The sequence below is a fragment of the Mirounga leonina genome, unplaced genomic scaffold (assembly GCF_011800145.1).
Source record: "Mirounga leonina isolate KUSES-001 unplaced genomic scaffold, KU_Mleo_1.0 Mir_507, whole genome shotgun sequence".
NCBI lineage: Eukaryota > Metazoa > Chordata > Mammalia > Carnivora > Phocidae > Mirounga > Mirounga leonina.
The window spans coordinates 4,635,279-4,655,143 of NW_023270789.1; the positions used below are offsets into that span (position 1 = coordinate 4,635,279).

General features: G+C 48.9%; 1 protein-coding gene across 1 annotated transcript in view; it reads left to right on the plus strand.

Annotated features, from left to right (window-relative positions):
• The first annotated feature begins 1,026 nt into the window (after positions 1-1,026).
• TSPAN2 (tetraspanin 2) overlaps positions 1,027-19,865 on the plus strand; it is a 56,201-nt gene continuing 37,362 nt past the window's right edge. Inside the window, exons 1-2 of the mRNA XM_034990226.1 lie at positions 1,027-1,150; positions 17,344-17,446. Coding sequence (XP_034846117.1) covers positions 1,082-1,150; positions 17,344-17,446 — 172 coding nt within the window. The 5' untranslated portion in view covers positions 1,027-1,081. The remainder of the gene's footprint in view (positions 1,151-17,343; positions 17,447-19,865) is intronic.

A 19,865-nucleotide genomic window follows, 5' to 3' on the forward strand; every position in this document is an offset into this window, starting at 1 on the left:
AGAGATGATGCTACCAGACCTGGCTCTCTCCTCATTCTTGAGTCCCTGGGGCTTGCTACTATGCCTGGCTTATAATAAGCACTTCAAGGTTTGCTGAATCGATGCACAAGATCCCTGGATTTTACACTTTCTCGTCGCCCCCATGCCGTCTGGCACCACATATTGCAGACACTTAGTCAATGGGAGCCGGAGCCTGGTTTCCCAGCCAGCAGCCTAACTTAATAAAACAGAGCAAAACAAAACCCGCCCCCTTTTCTCCCATCTCCACATCACAATAATCCCCGAGGATCTGAATTCCTTTCCAAGCCCTCCCATCAGGCGAATCCAGCGGGACCCGAGGGGTCTGACGGACACGCCTCCGCTGGCTGGGCGGAGCAGGGTGGGGAGCTGCCGTCAGGGCGCAGGGCAGCCGCATCCCGCGCCTTCTGCCACTTCTTGCCTATTAAGGTTAAGAGTTCCCGGAGGAGCGCGGGAGGGACCGACGGAGGGTCCCCCAGAAGGGGCCCAGCGGCCTGTGCGCTCGTCCGGCGCCGGGGGAGCACAGCCCCGGGCCGGGTGCCCCGCGACGGGTGCTGCCAGCTTCAGGGCGACCCCAGGTCCTACTTTGCTCTTCTACCCGAGGCCACCTTCTTAGGTTTCCATAGCCACGGGGGCCGCGTCCTCATTCTCCACAGCCACCGCAGGCCTCAAATGAGTCTCTACACAGGGCGCTGATTAAATGGGTCTCGGGTCCCCAGCGGACGCTCCTTCCCCGCAGATGCCCGCGGAAGCACCGAGGGCGCTGCGCCCGCGGGGCGCTGCAGCGGGTGGACTGACCCGCGTTGCGGGGGCAGGGCGGGGGCGTGTCCTTCCGGCCGCCGGATCTCCGCCCCCTCTGCGCCCCCACCCCACGCCGGCCTCTCGGGGTCTCCCGGGGCCGGCTCCCGCCCCGCGCCCGGCCCGGGCCCCGCCCCGCCGCCCCGCCCCCCGGAGGCCCCGCCCACGGCCCCTCGCGCTCCGCCCCCTCCCCGCCGGCTCCCGCCGCTCCCGGCGCTCCGAGCGCGGGCCTGGGGACTCGGGATCCCGCCGCCGGGGCCGCAGCATGGGGCGCTTCCGCGGGGGCCTGCGGTGCATCAAGTACCTGCTGCTCGGCTTCAACCTGCTCTTCTGGGTGAGACCCGGAGCCGGGCAGGCCGGGCAGGGGAGGGGCCGGGCGGGGGCGCGGGGCCGGGGTCCCCGTGGAGCTGGCCGCTGCGGCGTCCGAGCCGGTCTCCAGAAGGCTGGGCGTTCAAAAAGGCGGAGGTGAGGAAGAGGCAGACAAAGAGGGAGGGGAGAGAGAGCGGGAGGGATGGAGCGGGGGGAGCGCAGAGGGAGGGAGAGATTGAGCAACAAGAAACGGTGAGAAGGGGGGACACCTTGTGGCTCTTCCCTTTGAGGAACCTCCGCCTCAGCTGGTGACTCCAGGTGCGGGGACACCAACCCCTCCTCACCTCAGCTCCTGAGGAGTCGCCCCCCCTTTGCCTCCGGGGCACTCACCCCTTGTCGCTCTGCCTCTCCACTGCAGCCGGGGCCTGGCCAGGGCGCTGGGAGAGAAACCCCTGTGCCCGAGCGGGGGCTGCCAGGGGTGGTGCCCCAAACGGCGTGTGTGGAGACACCACCTGGCGGTGATGGTTTTGTTTAAGGAAATTGGGGGTAGGAGTGAAAATGGCATTGGGGGGGGCAGGTGTCGTCCTTATTCTGGGTATCAGAGGAGGGTACCTGGCTGCGAGGAGGTGGTGGTGCTCTTCCGTGAAGCGGATGGACGGCAGAGAGGGGCTTCCAAAGGGCAGCAACATCTCCCCACAGCCCCTAGCCCACAGCCTCCGCTAAATACCACAGATGATCTCATTCAACTTTGCATCGAACAAACATTCCCCGGATTAGTGGTTCACAGAGAGATAGGGGGCCATGCCCCTTGTCTCCTATATTATTGGGACAAGGTTAGGGCCAGACCATCCCTAGATCTCTGGATACCCTGTCTCAGGCCCTGGAGGACTGTAAGACAATTGTCTGCACATTCCTCTTGGGCTTTCTCAAGAAACTGCCAGTCAGTATAACAGCTCAGTTAGACCCTGGGGGAAAATATAAATCTTGTGTTGGGTGAACAGGTTCCTAAGGCTAGTGGGGAACAGCAGTCGCCTGGGTGCTTTGAAACAACCAGGAGAGAGGAGGATGGTGATTGTCCTATCTGCTCCAGGGAGTTTGTCTTCCCGTGACTGCAACTAATTAATTATTGAATGATGGGCTCTGCTTGCGTCTGCCAACCCATTAGCCCAGATGCCTGGGTGACTCCAGCAACCCTAACCTCTCAAAAGACAACTTGCCACGCTCAGCATCCTTCAGCAAGGGAAGGTGTGAAGGAGGCGCCCCAGGGACGGCCCCTGAATTTTAAAAACACATATGGTTTTTTAACACCAGGCATTTATACTTAGCATACTACAGGGAGGGACATTTCTAAAGGTCCTTTATGTTGTGCTTTTTAATAGTCTGGCTTAATTTTAAGAGCTGTTAATTATAGATGTCATGCTTCGGTGACACCATTCGCTCTCACCGCTTACAAATTCAAAACAAGTTTTCTATCAGCCCCAGAAGGACTTCTCAGTGCTTATTTAGTGCCTGGTGTTGTACCAGCCTTTCCAGGGGTCATGGGAAGCATTTATTGAACGTTTTCAGTGTGTCAGGGACAGTGCTAAGCACATTGCATTCGTTACTACACTTAATCCTCGCAACAATGCTCATGTATATAATATTGTTATCCCCATTTTTACACATGAGGAAACAGAGGCTCACGTAGGCTGACTTGCCCAAAGTCACATAGCTAATGTGTGGCCGAGGTGGGACTCAGACTCAGCCTCTGTGGTCCTAAGCACTGTGGCACATTACACTCCTAAGCGGTGGTTCTCGGAGGGTGGTTCCTGGACAGGCAGCATCAGCATCTCCTGGGAACTTGTCAGAAATACACATTCGCAGCTCCATTCTAGGCCAGCTGAAGCAGGAACTCTGGGGGAGGGACCCATAATCTATGTTAGCAAGCCCCCCAGGTAATTCTGATGCTTGCTCAAGTTTGAGAACCGCTGTTAAAACAATTATTAAATAAATATTATAAAGATAATATATAATATATATAATATATTTATATATAATATATAAATATAAGTAAATATTTATAATTTGTAAATATAAAATGCTGTTCCCTAAGCTGCTAATGTTGTTAAGGAAGTAAGTCCAGTGCATATAGAACAACAAGTTAATAAGTATATAATCAAGTAACAAATGTCACACTTCTGGACATAAGCCTAGTAAAGAGGGGAAGTAGGAACAAAAGCGATGTTTGAGTGTCTGCCATGTGTTAGCCACTGGGGTTAGACATGACCTTTTATATATATGATCTAATTAAGGAGTTCAGAGAACGATGGGGCACCTGTGTGGCTCAGTCAATTAAGCGTCTGACTCTTGATTTTGGACTCAGGTCATGGTCTCAGAGTGGTGAGATCCAGCCCCACATCGGGCTCAGCGCTCAGCAAGGAGTCTGCTTGAGATTTTCTCTCCCTCTCTCTCTGACCCTCCCCCTTGCTCTCTCTCTCTCTTCCTTCCTCTCTCTGGAATAAATAAATCTTTAAAAAAAAGGAGTTCAGAGAAAGGATCACAGCAACAGTGAAGAGTCAGGACAGTTGTCCTGAAAAATAGGGTGTTTAAACTGGACCTCAGAGGACTGGTAGAATGAAGGTGGGCGAGGCAAGGGGGGTGACAGGCCACCCGCCAGCAGAGGAACAGCGCAAGGCTGAGTGTGACTACCATCTGACAAAGGGGTCAGGCTTGAGTGCAGAGATCCCAAGCAGGGTGTGCTTGAGTAAGTTACTCTTACTTCTAGGTGTCTGTTTGCTCATTTATACAATTGGGATAACAGGGTTGTCAGGAAAATTAAAATGAAATATATAAAGAGCCTGACCTCATCTTCTTATGAATCTAGTACATAGAAGGTGCTCAAAAAAACATTGTTATTAGTGCCTACACATAGGAGCATTCAATAAAAGTTAACTCTCTTTCCCAAGTCCCTTAATTTGGGGGAATCGCATCTATGTTTGCAAAGTGACTTGCAGCTTGTCTGTTTTAGGATGACTACACATTATCCTCTCAAATTGTACTTGTGAATTTTCCCCACTAGAACTTGGAATACTTTGAGAGGAGGCTTTTTTTTTTTTTTTTTCTGTTACGCTCACAATTATATCTCCAGTGCCTAGAACAGAGCCCGGCATGCAGGATGCATTCAGTAAGTATCTGTAGAATGAATGAATGGATCTGCAGGTTAGAGCACTTGGTACAAATGGCCTTCCCAGTTTGCACAGATGATAATCAATGATCTGAGGACTGATCCTACCTCTTCCTGTGCATTAGCTGTTGATTTGTTCCTTGTTTGCACAGACTGAGCCCAGGAGGGGGGTATGGGGCCTTCCTCTCTCCCAACTCCACGGGAGGGTGGGGACCGAGGGTGTCTGAACAGTAGCAGTTACAGGAGGACTTCCCAAGTCTTAGCCCTGCACCACCATAGGGAAAGGGCCAACTGAAACTAGTACATAATGCTTTAGGGGAAGGTGATTATTGGGGATAAATTATCTAGATATCTGCCTTCACCATAACCGAGGGAACCTGATTCCAGAAAAGCCCCACCCTAGTTTCTGAAGTTGTTTTTCCTGCTTGGAGGGGTTCGTGGGAAGTTTGGGGAAGGGGCAGAAGGTGGGGGCTGGTTTTCCTAGAAGGCTAGGCTTTCGCTGTGACTTCAGGTGTCTTATTCACTCACCCCTTCGCATGCTCGGGTGCCTGCCCTTGTGAGATATAAGGTCCCCCTCGGTGACCGCACTCTTTTTCCTATCAGGAACTCACCAGAAAGCAGGCAAGGAGGTGGGGGTGGGTGTGTTCTGTGACCTGCAATTTGTCCCCTTGGGTGACCACACTCTCTTTCCTATCAGGAATTCACCAGAAGGCAGGCAAGGAGGTGGGGGCGGGTGTGTTCTGTGATCTGCAATTTGACATATCAATTTGCAGCCTCCTCTGGCAGCTTGGTTTAAGTAAGTTTCCCTAGGCTGTGCTCCTGATCTTATAAACATTCAGCTAGATCCTGCCAGAGCCAGCACAGCATTGCCTGGCCCAGGGCCGCTGACTGTATTCAGCACTACATTTTTAAAAACAAAAGTAAAGCCTGGCCATGAACCCCACTAAATTCATTTCTGTTATCATGGTTGATGTCTAACCTGGAACCCCTCCCAACATCGGTCATGTCTAAATTCGGATGCTATAATCAGATAGCACAGCAGATGCCCATGCCTCTCACTGGAATCACCTTTATTTTTTTTTCCTCCGTTGCATAGCAATATAAATAAAACACCGCAGTCCACCAAGCCACGTATGTCGGTTTAAAGAAAAACCTGGGCGCTGTTTATTCCTTGCTTTATTGTTGTACGCTCAGCGTTTTCCTATCATTGTGCTGTACTGAGCAAGTCAGTGTTAGCGACCGACAGGAAGCGGGACTGTTCCTTGTGGAAAGTCACAAGCTGTATATGGCTTGTCTGAACTTGCTTTCCTTTCCTTCCCCCCCTGCCTTCGTGCAGCTTTGGGGGTTCAGTCAGTGATGCCTAACAGGGGCCGTTAGGAGAGATCGTGTCCCACAAGCCTGGGAGTGAAAGGTGTTTGATGTGGCTTACCCAGGCTGCCTCCTCCTCTTTCTCAAACTTATTTCAGACAGTAATTTCAGAGCTACCACCTGTCAGGAACACTGGTTTAAAAAAAAAATACTGGGCGCTTGGGTGGCTCAGATGGTTGGGCGTCTGCCTTCAGCTCAGGTCATGATCTTGGGGTCCTGGGATCGAGTCCCGCATCGGGTTCCCAGCTCAGTGCAGAGCCTGCTTCTCCCTCTCCCTCTGCCACTCCCTCTGCTTGTGCTCTTCTGTCTATCTCTCTGTCAGATAAATAAATAAAATCTTTAAAAATAAATAAATAAAAATAAATAAATAAATAAATAAATAAATAAATAAATAAATACCTGAAGAAAGTATTCTTTGGGGTCCACCCAAAAAGCTAGACCACCCCAGAAGGCAGATAGGAATTTCCTTGGTCTTCTTGTAGGATAGTCTTCATTTCTGATTTCTGTCAAGGCGGGAAGACAGCAGTAGAGGCCAGCCTCCCCTAACGTGGACGAGGGGGCCCTGGCGTGGCTGGAAGGGGCGAGGAGTTTATGATAGGGGTCAGTGTGCAAAGGCTAGAGGTAGAGGGCCAGCAGTCTGGCAGCCCTTGTACAGGCCCAGGCAAGATGGCCATTCAAAGCCAGGAACTCGAAGCCAGGAAGGTGGATGCTGGCATCACACTGCCGGGGTTGACTCTTGCCTGTATTATTTACCACCTAGGGGACCTCGGGCATGTTGTTTAGCCTATGTGAGCCTCAGTTTTCTCATCTGGAAAATGGACATAATTAAGTACCAACATCGATCTGTGATTTTTGTGCAGATAAAATGAGTTAATACATGTCAAGTAGTAAGTAGTATGGTCCATGTGCATCATTAATACTCAATAGCGTAAGATATTAGTAGTGGTCATATTTAAGTATTGGAAGCACAAGTAGAAACCAGAATCCAAGAGGTTCATAAAAGTAAAGAGAAGTGGCAAGTAGGTGTCCTAGGTCCAACCAGCCAAGAAAAAGAACAAGAGTTGCGTAGCTTCTCAAGGGCATGGAATGCAAAGGAGAGATTTCCTCCTCTGCAGGCCCTCGGGAAGCATATGCTGATGACCTACTCTGTGCCCTGCACTCTGGCAAGTGCCTGGGCATTCAAAAATGATGAAGACACAGTCCTTGACCTTGAGGCACTCGTGCCTCTATTTGCTGCTCCATTTTGCCTTTGCCTGTAGTTTATTTCCTCTCTAGTGTCTTGGCTCCCTGAGACAGGGACTGTTTCTTGCTAGGATCCTCCTTCTCGCATCCCTCAGCACCTAGAAGAGGTTAAAGCAGTCACTGGCAAAGCTCCAGCTCACAGGATTGTGTGCACCCACGCCAGCACAGGAGCTGTTATTTATTCCCTGCCCTGCCTCTCTGCTACTGAGGGGAAGCCTTGGAAGGGGGTGGGAAAACCTTGGTGATTGGTGCCCCTCTAATTTCAGTGTGTATGCAAATCATCTGAGGATCTTGTCCAAGTACATATTCTGTTCAGTAGGTCTTTTTTTTTTTTAAGGCTTATTTATTTATTTCAGAGAGAGAGAGACACACACACATATGCACACGAGCATGCAACGGGGGAGGGGCGGAGGGCAAGGGAGATAGAGAATCCAAGCCGACTCCCTGCTGAGCGCAGACATGGAGCTTGGTCCCAGGACCCTGAGATCATGACCTGAGCTGAAAGCAAGAGCCTGACACTTAACCAGCTGAGCCACCCAGGTGCCCCAGGAAGTCTGCATTTCCAACAAGCCTCCAGGTGATGCTGATGCTGCTGGCCTAGGGAATACACTTTGAGAACCATTGGTAAAGACCTCCTGGTGGCTCTCATTTCTGAATGGGGCAGAGAGAGCCCTTCGTCTTGGCTTCCTTATAGCACTTCTCTTAATTCCAGTTACGATTTTACCATTATTGTTTTAAGACCTTTTTTTGCATATTAAGACATGATGGCTTCTAGAATTACTAGGTGGCCACGTGTTCATTGTCCATTGCATTTCACTGTGTAGTTCTAAAACATCCATGCACTGTCTTTGGGTCTCAAATTACGTGTGGCAAAAGAGAACATGACCTCTGTCCCCTACCTTAATGTTGACAATTAATATCACAATAGGGCTGTTCTCCTAAAGTAAATGATGCTGTACTGACTACTGAGACCATATCATGGTTGCTAAGGAATCAGGAGAAAGAATGGAGGAAGAAGCAAGTAAAATGAGAATATCAGATTGGCTGGGAGCACATCTTACAGATGAGTAAGGGTTACCTTGGCCCACCTTTTCATCCTTTTTGGATTTAATTGGGAACAAAACTAATAATGCTAATTAACATTCATTTGGTCTTTCAGTTTACAAAATGCTTTCACAAGCATTATCCCATTTGATCATGAATTGCAGAAATCCCATGAAATAATGTAATTGTCCCCATGTTACCGACGTAGAAGCTGAAAGTCAGGCCCAGTATATGAGAGAAGCAGGAGAGCTAGGTTGAAACCACTACTGATCAGTTTAAGGCAGAGGAGAAGCAAGATGGGAATTGAGAAAAGGTATGCATCAAGAGACGTTTTTAAACTTAATTTCAGTAGCAAAAACTTGAAGAAGAGTAAGCGTGATATAAATGCAAGCTGTGGGCTGCTACTTTCCTGAGCGCATTTTGCACACTGGTTCCTTTAATCCTCACACTGACCCCCTGAAATAGCAGCTATTGTCACCCCCCAGTTTACAAAGGAGGAAGCAGACGTCCAGAGAATTTAAAGAGACTTGCCAGGGGCTCAGAGCCAGCCAGCAGCAGGGCTGGGCTCTGTGTGTGGCCCCAGAGTCTGTGCTGTCCACCACTCCAAACTGCAGACGAACGGGAGAGAAGGTTGGAAAGAAAGCGTGTGAATTCCAATATGGCGGCGAGGCTACTAATCACATGTGGCCATTCAAATTTAAATTCATGAATACTAAAAGAGATTTAATACGCAGCTTCTACATCACAGTAGCCACATGTCAAGTGCTTGATAACCATACTAGATGCAATACTGGACAGCACAGATTGAGGACGTTACATGTACATCACTGGAGAAAGTTCTGTTGGATAGCTCTAGCCTAGATATAGTCATTCTTTTTCTCTAAACCATTTTTCTATTTATCTCTTATTGGGTCTTATAAAACTAAAACTAAAGAGAGAGAGGGGAGCATAGCTTCTAGAAAGGGGCACTGACATATTGAGTATAGATCATTTAGAAAACTCAAGGGATTCTAGCTGTCCTGGAAAGAGCGTAGAGCTAAAATAAAAATGAGTTGAGAAAGGCAGCAGAGGACTTTGCTATTGGTACTATGGGAATGGTGTTTCCTACCTTGGGTAGGATTCAGTTTTCGGTTTGAATATAACATTAACAAGTCTACCACCATAATAACCCTAAGTGCCGGGCACTCCCCGTTCTAAATGTGAAACTCGAACTCATTTAACCTCTTAGGGAGGCACTATTATTACCTCCACTTTGCAGAGGAAGAAGCTGAGGTTTTGAGCGATCAAGTGTCTTGCCCAAGATCACAGACAGAACCTGATTCAAATCTAGAATGCCTAGAACCCCCCTTTTTTATCTGCTGCAACTTCTCGACACCACGACACCGCAGCGCTCTACGGTGGATGTTTTTGTTATCATTCTGCCTCAGGGCATCACTATGCAGTCTGAATACTCAGAAGAGGTAAAAGCTTCTAGAAGAGCCGCAGTATTCCAAAGTGCATGCCAAGTCGTCCTCCCCATCATAATGGTGATTGGGAAAGAGTCAGCTTATAAACTGGGGCAAGGGAATTGGGCAGGGTTGGCAGAATCTCCAGTGGGGCAGGGCCTGGTGCCTTGCAAGCTACTGGCACTGAGCCAGGAAGCCCACTTGTTCGCCCTGCACATGCTTGAATGGGTCCGCTCTCCCCGCAAATGACCCAGTGCTGCCTGCCTTCAGGACAAAAATGGCTTCTGGCAAGATTGCTGTGAAGTAAAAGCTGGACTTTCATGATTTCTCCAGGATCCCATCCAAGCTAACTTTTTAATAAACCAAAGTATTTAGGCTTGTTCCAGAGGCTAACCTGAGTTCTACCTGAAACATTTTTTTCCTGACATTGACTCTCAGTAACAACTAAAACTGGGTGTAAATCATTTTCATTAATTGACACGTAAGAATCCTATTTATCTCAAGAGTAGTTCTCTCAAACTACCTTGAACAATATTAGGCTGTAAAACAAATATTGTTAAACGCCCAGTCTTTGCTCATAGGAAGCTCAATAGAGATGAGACCTCACAGCGGGCATTGTATCCCTCAGGGTAAGTGTTTACTCAGAGGGTGAGCCTGAGATAAGAGCCAGCCCATGTTGCCAGGAGGAAGTCAGAGAATGTCCACAAGGCCATTACTGTCCTGGAAATCATCGCTAGGTAAGGTAAGGCAGACCTTGGATTTCGTTCACTTCGGTGACTTGGTGGATTGGATCTTAATTCTGTACGTATTTGATCTTCACTTAATCAAGCCATCTACTCCCTGGAATCACTAGCCAGCAGTCTGTGATATTTGTGTTGCTGTCAAAGACAACTACCCCGCCACCCTCTTTCTCCTAATTCTTGCTGATCTTTCCTCCCTCCTCCTTTGCCCTGTATTTCTTTAGAGAAACGGCCTTGTGTTAGAGCCACTGAATAAACTCAACACACTTCCCACCACCTGTGTTGGATCTGCTTTGTCATGACAGCAAGCTTTCCCTCACCCCAGGTCAGTTTCTTTCCCCTGAGCCCTGAATGCCCCCAGCCCTTCCACACTGCCTCCCAGCAATGCCAGTCGATCCACACAAATCAACTTCCTAACAACCTGAGCAAACCGAAGAAGGTATGTTTGGCTCAACTACGTAGCCCCGCATTCCTTCCAGAGATGAATAGCACACTCCTGACTCGGTCACGGTTGTGATTGCAGAATGCTACCATCAGGATGGAGAATTCAACACTGATTGGTTTTAAAATATATCCTTACCTGAAGGAAGTCTTTCGGGAATCTCTTAGCGTGAGCTTGTTCTCATGGAATCGTTATGAGAAAAATAATAAGGAAAATCAGAAACCCTGGTCCCTAACCAGCACATTTCCAAGCTAACAGCCGCTTCATCACAGGCTGCCACAGCGCAGCCTAGAATGCCTAGAACCCCCCTTTTTTATCTGTGGCCCCACCTCATCTGCACCTGACGTCAAGGCGAAGGCAGCAAGCTTCCCTGGAGGTGGTTTTGCATGGATGTCCTATGGCATTGGGCTCTTGTATTTCTTCTGACAGAATCTTTGATTTCGAGAAAGTGCCGTCTGACTCCTCGCCTTGCTCTCACTGAATAAGAGGATGAAAATCTTGGGAGCTGGCTTTCCTCTTGGAGAAAATTAGTGTCATCTTCCAGCTTCTGACTTTTGCCTGCTAAAAGGATGGAACTCCATTACCCTTATGGTATCATAATGTGGCTTGCAATCAGATCAAGACTGTGAGTGCTCATTACCTGATTGCGTCTGGGATGGGAATTGCCACCAAGAGCAAGTATTAGCTTAAAAGCTTTTAGTGAAAACTCTAGGGTTACGGTGTCATTTCCAGCTTTCTGTGACTTCATTGCAAAGAAGAGAATTGCAGATGTGGTGGGTTATGTAGACATCTGGTGTTCACCCTGGGGAAGCAAGAATGCAAAACTGACCTTGTTCATTCTTGCATTCAAGTGCCGCTCTAATTGCCTTAGGCATTTAAAGCGGCACTTGGTGTCCTTTGCCCTTGGTGTCCGTGCGTGAGGCACGGCACACATCCCCACAGGCTGAAGAAAACACGGAACTGATACTACATGCGCTAGTTTTGTTGTGCTTTTCTGTGGGAAAGTACTTTGCTGAGTCTATTCAACAGTGTGTTCACACCGTGCCTTCCGAGGTATCTGTACAGTGTTTCCCAGGGGCAGATATCTTTGAAAATAGTACTTTGCAAAGGATTCCCGTGGGGGCAATCACTCCTGACAGCCTGTCTTAGTCAAGTCAGGTTGCCATTAAAAAAAAAAAAAAAATATATATATATATATATATATATATATATATATACCACAGAGTGCCTTACACAACAGGAATGGATTTCTCACAATCCTGGAGGCTGGAAGGTCAAGATCAAGGTATCGGTCGATCAAGGTATTGGTGAAAGCTTTCTTCCTGCTTTCAGATGGCTGCCTTCTCACTGTCTTCACATGACAGAGACGGAGAGAGAGAGGGAGCGTTCTGGTCTCTCTTACAAGAGAAGCCCATCATGGGGTCTCAGTCTCATGACCTCGTCTAGACCTAATCACCTCTTAAAGGCCCCACCTCCAAATATCATCACACTGGAGGCAGGGCTTCAACAGATGAATCTGGGTGGGAGACACAACTCAGTCCATAGCACAGTCTAATTGGTACCTTTGTGAAGGCCCTCCACTCTTTCCTTGAACGGATGTCTGTTGGGAGCCTGCTCTGCACACAGAGGTTAAGTGCAGTGAACACACTGTCCCTATGCCCATGCAGCTCAGGCCTTCATTTTTTTTTTTATTCCAGAAATATTTAAATAGAAATGGTTGGGCACCTGGGTGGCTCAGTTGGTTGAGCGACTGCCTTCGGCTCAGGTCATGATCCTGGAGTCCCGGGATTGAGTCCCGCATCGGGCTCCCTGCTCAGCAGGGAGTCTGCTTCTCCCTCTGACCCTCCTCCCTCTCATGCTCTCTGTCTCTCATTCTCTCTGTCTCAAATAAATAAATAAAATCTTTAAAAAATAAAAATTAAAAAAAAAATAGAAATGGTTGTATGAGACATGAAGGCAGGTACATACCCAGGCCAGGGTAGGCTCCCCAGAGAAAGTGACTTCAGAGCTGACAGCTGGGGCAGGGGTGGGGAGGGGGTTAGCTAGGTAGACAGGTAGGGGAAAAGAGCTTTCTTAGCTAGAGAAATAGCAGGAGCAGAGACCCCAAGTGGGAGAGGCAACTGAAACTGTGTGGCTAGAGGATCTGAGGACAATTGTCCCCCATTTAGGTGAAAAAACATGTGCTGCGTGAGAACTTCCCCAAGGAAGCTTTTTACCCAGAAAGGGGGCTTTCTGCTGGGGTCAGTAATCAGATAGCAGAGTGGTGTGTCTCAGGGTTGTGAGCAGGGTTGGCTGGCCTCCTCTGGGTGCGGGTGGGGGTGGGGGTGGGGGGAAGCTAGGCAGCCTGGGGGATCCAGTTCTGACAGCAATCTTGGCCTTTTTGCATCTCAGCACTGCCTGATTTCCAACTTAGTGCCAAGAACCAAGTTTGTGATTCATGAAATCTCTTTTTTTTAAGTTAAAAAAAAAAAAGTGTCCTCAAGATAGAACATTTCATCAGCAATCCCAGGAAAGTAGAAGTAAATACGGTAAAATAAAACCGAAATCCTTTAACAAGTTCTGCTTCATGCTAAATGACCTGTTTCTGACAGATAGCCATACTTAAAGGAAACTTCTGGCCCATCCACTTTGCTTTAAATGCTTTCTGAGTAGGTCGGTAGTCCTCTCTTCTGCTACTTCTGTTTTAGAAACATGAACTGTCTTCTCTAAAAACATATGCTTAAAATTTGCAATTTTGTGTCCTGCAGACTCTCTGGAATATGGTTAGAAACTGAAATCACTTGCCTGTGAAGATGCATAATATAATTGTATCTGGTGACCCCCCCCTCATTTAATGACATGGATTGATATGTCACTGTTCTTTCACTGCTGCTTTTTTTTTTTTCTATTTTATTTCTTTTTAAATAATGGGCACACTTTTGCCCTCGGAATCCTGTCTCATCACATTCTCTGAGTTCCTAACACACAGTTGGCACTCAGGAAAGAAATGTGACACAAAGAAATGATGATATCCAGCATCTTCTCTTGGGCTGGTTCTGTGATTGAATTCTCACCTGCAAGGTTAGTGTCCCTCCTAGACCACCCAGGAGGAATCAGCTTCTCCACGAGCCCCTGAGATCCTCCTGAGAAGGAGCTGGATCTTCCTTTCCTATGAATCCTTGGCTCCTGGCTCACAATAAATGTTTATTAAATGACTAGCATCAAAGTCCCACTCATGCTGTTGTACAAAAAAGTCCATTCCTGGAAAAACAACATTTCTAGAGATAATTATTCCAAAGGCGTGGGGATTGGTACTAGTCCTGGAAGCAGGGCAGCCCTCAGCAACATTCTTTAGTCAGTAGAGTGGATCCTTCTGGTCATCACTGCTCACCACATCCACTCCCCAGCGTCTCGCCTTCGGCCATCAGGTCTTTATCTCTGGCTCCTCGCTGTCTGGCATCAGGGAGCACTCATGCTCCCGATTGATTCCATCAGAATGAATAGCTCCCGTCTTCCCTCCCTCAAGGCCCTGCCATGGGCTTTCCGAGATGGTAGCAAGCTAAGAAGAAGCCATGGGCCATGCATGGTCTGCCCCAACTTGGCCTTTTCCAACCCCAGATTCCTCTCTGCCCAAGACAGGCTTCAGGTAAGGAAGCGAAGCCTTACCCATGCAGTTCCTTCTGTCTGGTGTTTGCTCCTCCCTCCAGTCCTCCCCTGCTCAAGGACGTCAAATTCATTCTTCAAGGTGTAAATCAAAACAGAATGTCTTCTGCTGAACACCGTTTGTCGCGCTTTGGGCAGTGTGACGCTCTTCCACCGAGCACACTTCTGCATTATATTGCACGTACCCATTTATGGAATTAGCTCCCATGTGAGACTGTGAGTCCTGGCTTTCATCATTGATTCCCTGAAGCCTAGCACATCCCTAACCCGGACCACAGTTGATTCCTTGAAAGACAGGGAGGAAGGGGAAGGAGATGAGAGCAGGGGCAAGAGAAGGAAAGGGCAGCCTCTCATTCCTTACTTGTTCTAACGTTGCCTGAGGGGCAATGTTGTGGCTGAGATTAAGAGAAGAAGGAACAGGGAACAGAGGGGCTTGGGTCTAGAAGGGGTTAAAATTTTTCGTGGGCCTGAAGGCTTCCCCCACATCATTTAATGAGATGTCTCTTCCAGGGCTTGGGATACACAGAGCAATGGGACTTCATAACACTTTAGCCTTGCTCACTTTGCTCCTGACTGGTCTGGAACTGGGGTGAATTTTTTCAATTGAATTCCATTTCTAGGGTGAGGCAGATCAACCAAAGCCCAGTGACCAGAGTATTACAGGAGCCTTACAGGAATGGTGAGTTTGGAAAGACCAAAAGGCTATGTGGTCTCTGTTGATGTCACTTTCCAAAGCAGTGATCGCCGTTGTCACGAGCAACCTCAGGCCGGACGGGTCCTCACCCACGTATTCCTGACATGGCCAGTGGCTGCGTGCTGGGAGGATTCCCTCCACACAGTGATGACATTCAGTTAAGCCACAGTTTCCTTGACCAGGGAGGAAACCCGTGTGGTTTGGGGTTGGGGGTGTGGTTGAGCAAGCGCAGATTTTTTCTCGTTGCCCCGTGGCTTGAAATTGCAACCTCTCTTTTAATTTTCCATTATGCATCAAATACATCTGTGCCAGAAGTGGACAAATGTATTCCGTCTGGGATGATGATCCCAGACAGCAATAAATTAGAGTCTGTGTACAGACATGCCAAAAATGTGGCCGCATGGTAGGGTGTCCCTGGGACCAGTCACCTCCTCCACAGTCTGCTTGGTGGCGGCAAGCCTTGGCCTGATGCCTCTGTCAATAGATTTTGCTTTGTATTTGGAAACTGTCTTTCCATCAAGTCACCGCAGAGGCAAGACGGGGGGGTGGGGGGGTTGCCTGTGTGGCTTTGCTGGGCATATCTGTCCCAGGTAGCCTCGGGGAGCTTCCAGGACGGTGCCTTCCCAAGGGCATCACTCTCTTTCCTGCACAAGAACAGCAATGACCTCAAAGCTGGTTTCTTCCCAAACTAGAACACGGCCCAAGAAAACCCTCTCCACTTTTTCTGGATTGGGCAGATAAGCTACCATATAATGCATTGAGAAAACAACATTTTTAAATGTACAAGAGTAATTACATGCTTCATGCAGACAATTTAAAAGATAGAGTGAAAAGAAAAAAGCCATCTGTAATCCTACCTTCAAAGATAAATAGTGTGAATGTTTTAGCATGACTTCTTTCAATATTTTTCCATGCCATGCTACCCTTTTAAAAATGCAAAACTCTTTTAAAGCTGGTTGAGTCCAGCTCCTTTAGTTGTCCCTCACATTATCCAATTAGTGCTTTCCTCTGAGTACTGGAAACTCTTACTTATTCCACATGAGAGAGTCCAGCTGGTTGAGCTCTAGCCCCTCTGACTCCTCACTGAAGTCACGCCGCTCTTCTGAAGAAGCTGGCCTGGAGGGGACAGAAGAGAATGACTAAGGCCTTCTATAAGTCCAGCCAGAGAACCCCAAAGGGCAGCCCCAGGTCTTGATATGCAGCCCTGCTAATAGAGGGACCCTGTGTACAAAGGGCTCTGGTCTGCCCCTGACTTTGATACCATTTTTCCTTATTAAACCTCTACTGGTCTGACCTTATCCTGTCCTGTTGCCAGCATCTGCGTCTGCTCTTGGGACAGGGACAGGGACAGCCTCTAAACTGTTCATCTCGTGACAGGCTAGGGACCCCCACACTAACTAGATGGGTTGGCAGAACCAGGAGGCAGTCTTTATATCTGCTTACTTCCTCGTGTGACTTGAGTCCAGAAGGTGCCCCGCGAATGTCTGTTGCTTGACTGACGTGATGCAATTCGGGATGGGTGCTTGTGGTGGGAGCCTGCCGGCAGGCAGTTGCCACAATCCTGCAATGATAGAAAAGACCGAGCGTTGATGCAGAGCCTCACAAAAGCTCCCAGAGTGGCCCAGAGGAAGCAGGCAATGAGTCTACCAACCACTGCCTGCACCAGCCACACGGCCTCACCATGAGTCGCACAGCACACAGACCATGCTTTTTCAGAAAAGTATTTTTTCCTTTCTCACTCTCCATGGAAACTCAAAATAGCAACCAAAAAAAAAAAAAAAAAAAAAAAAATCCCCAAAACAAAACAAAACAAAAAAACGGCCGAGCTCCCTCTCTGCCTGCAAAACCATCCCCAGGCAGGACAGTGACCGTGGAGGGCCCGGGGAGAGGGTGTCCTAGATGTCTCTGAAACAGCTTTCTAACTGGCCCTGCACACTCCTGAGGTGTGGTCAGGTCCTGAAGGTTGTGTGTTTCCTTCTAATTTAGAAGAGTGGGTTTCCACCAGGTCTGAGAGTTCATCTTGCTGTTGGCAACCCAGAGGCTGAAACACAGTCCCTCTCACAGTGATGCTGGTGAGGAGGTCTGGGGTCCCCAGCAAGGGACAACAGGGCAGGGGGCAGATGCCTTCCAGGGGGACTGTTATTGGAACATTCTTTTTGAGACGCCTCCCCGGGCTGTGCTGTCCACAGGGCAGCCCAGCAGAACGGAGACAACTCAGCTTGGAATCAGGAAACCCCAGTTCTGATAATCCCGTCAGGGACCTGGGGGGCTTTGAGCTCATCGTTTCTCCTCCTCCAGGAAACGTGAAGGGCAGACAAGCTGATTTCTAAAGGGATAGCCTTTTCCAGCCTCAGCACTCTGTGCCCCCAGCCCTCTCCTGGGCTATATGTACCCTGTCCCCTTCCGTTTGCTAAAAACCAGTGTTGTTTCCCCTTCAGTTGGCAGGGTCTGCTGTCATTGGTTTTGGACTATGGTTTCGGTTTGGAGGCACCATCAAGGATTTCTCATCGGAAGACAAGTCCCCAGAGTATTTCTACATGGGTGAGTGATTTCAGCTTCCCTGAGCTTCAGCTGGAGTTGCCCCAGAGGCTTAGAGAAGAACCTGCACCTGGACTTCCGTGGGAGGGGAAGTGAGGAGGCAAAACTGAGTCCTGTAGACTCTATCTGGCCCGGGGGGCTGGAGGGGCTATGTGGTCAGGGTGGGGGAGGACCCTGCACCCCTAGCCTGCCCGCTCCTCACATGGTTCATCGAAATCAAGAAAGACCAGTGTGGGAGGACAGACCCACTGTGCTTCTTTCAGCCACCACTCATTTCCAAAGAATTAGAAGACTCCTTTTTGCCCGCTGAGCGAAGTGGATGCACCACAAAGTCAGTTACACATCCATCCATCTGGGCTGATATGGTCCCTGCCGAGTGAGGGGTTTATTTGTGATCTTGTATTTTAAGTTGTCCATGAGGGAGATATAATTCCAAGTGAAGAGACATTTCAAGGTTCAGAGGTACTCACTTCCTCTCTAACTAGAGACTGCAAAGGGCAGGGCTCCCCTGGGGATGAGGCCGCCTCCCCCACAGCTGTGGGGAAGGGGTGAGGGGTGGGGGGGTGGCCTGCAATTCTGAGACAATGTGGTAAATAGGGGCTGAGCGTTTCTCTGGGTTTAGTCCCCCTGATCTACTTCTCATCCTCTTCTGCCTTCTCATCCTCACTCTCCAGCTGAGTGCACCCAGACTCTAGATTTCAAAAAGCCCGAGACCATTGTCACTACAGGTCATAGCCCTATGTGTCTGGCCATTCCAAGGTCTGCACCAGCCACAGAGTACATAGAGTATGGGGAGAAGCAGGGTCCTGTGCAGGTCATTTGCTCCCGGTTCGAAGAAAAGCAGCGTCTGCTTCCTGGGAGGGAAGGAGCGCGCAGGCTCACTCCGAGCCTCGTAAAGCACTGCTCACAGCTCTGCTGCCTCCTCTTCCCAGTGCCCTTCCCAAACCCGAGCCTCCTGAAGAGAGCAGCCATAGCAGTGAGGATACTTCTAGAAGAAAGTAACCACAAACCTACTATAAGATGGGAGGCAGTAAGGACAGTCCACATTTCCTCAAATCTTAGATGCAGTCTTTTGTAAAACACACAGTTATGTTAAGTTCCACTAAGAAAAGAAGAAATGCTGCCAATTCAACCATGCCATACCATAAAAGATGCATCCTAATTTTAGGGACATTAAAATGTGACTATGTCCAATGTATATTGAAATTGGTGAAACACGCTGAAAGAAGCGTGGAGATGGGGACTCTCCAGAGTTAGTTCAGAGTTCAACAAAGTCATCAAGGACCAAGGTTTTTCCCATCTTCCCCCTGGCCATCCTCGGGATGACCTCAAATGCATCCCCTCGGGTTTAGATAGTTGCAATGGCTCCAAGCATCATGTCCTCATACAGCGATGTCCAAAAGAGGGGGAAAGAAAGGAAGTTTCCCCTCACATGGCCCTTTTTAGGAATGAATACAACCTTTGTCAGAAGACCCCCAGCAGGCCTCTCCCTGCAGCCTTGGCCAGAACTGTACTGTGTGCTCATGCCTGCATGAGTCCTGGCCCAGAGGAGAGCTCCTGTGACTGCCCCCTGTGACTAAAAGAGAATCACCCTGGGCTTGGGAAGGGGCCCAGGCTCCCCAGAGGGCCCCTCACACTTGGACAAAATCAGAGTTTTGTTACAAGAAGAAGCAGAGGAATCTGCCATCAGACTTAAAACACACACCCCTCTGTCCAAAGCTAACACACACGCTTAACATATTTCTCCTGGAGGAACTTCTGGCTCTGTGAACCTCCTCAGAAGTGTTCTCCATCCCAGAGCAGGCCCCAGTGCCCCAGGACAAAGCTCAGCATGTCCTGGTCCTGCGCCACCTCCAGGGGACGCGCAGGAACAGTCAGGGGAAGGTAGCAGAAGGAATGCATCTCCCCTCGTGTTGCTCATGGTCCCGGGGCAGCTTATTTCATAACTGTTCCCTGTGATTTCTAACTCCGCTCGGCATTGTCACATCTCAGTGCCCACTGGATTACCCACAGCAAAGTTTTGATCCCGCCGTAATGGGATTCTTGCCTCTACAGACATATGCAATAATAAATAGCAGACAATAATCACAAGCATATGTTAAGTGCTAATGAGTGGTACAATCAGAATCACTGAATTAAGAAGTGAGAAGGGGCACCTGGCTGGCTCCATGGGTAGAGCATGCAACTCTTGATCTCGGGGGTCGTGAGTTCAAGCCCCACATTGGGTGTAGAGCCTACTTAAAAAAAAAAAAAAAGATTTTGTGTGGGAACAGTGGTGGTATGTGCCTGTGACTTTAGCAGTCACATTAAAAAAGCATCACAGATTCAGGAGAATCTGGCTGGCTGGCTCAGTCAGTACAGCATACTACTCTTGATCTCAGGGTCATGAGTTTGAACTCCACGTTGGGCCAAGAGCTTACAT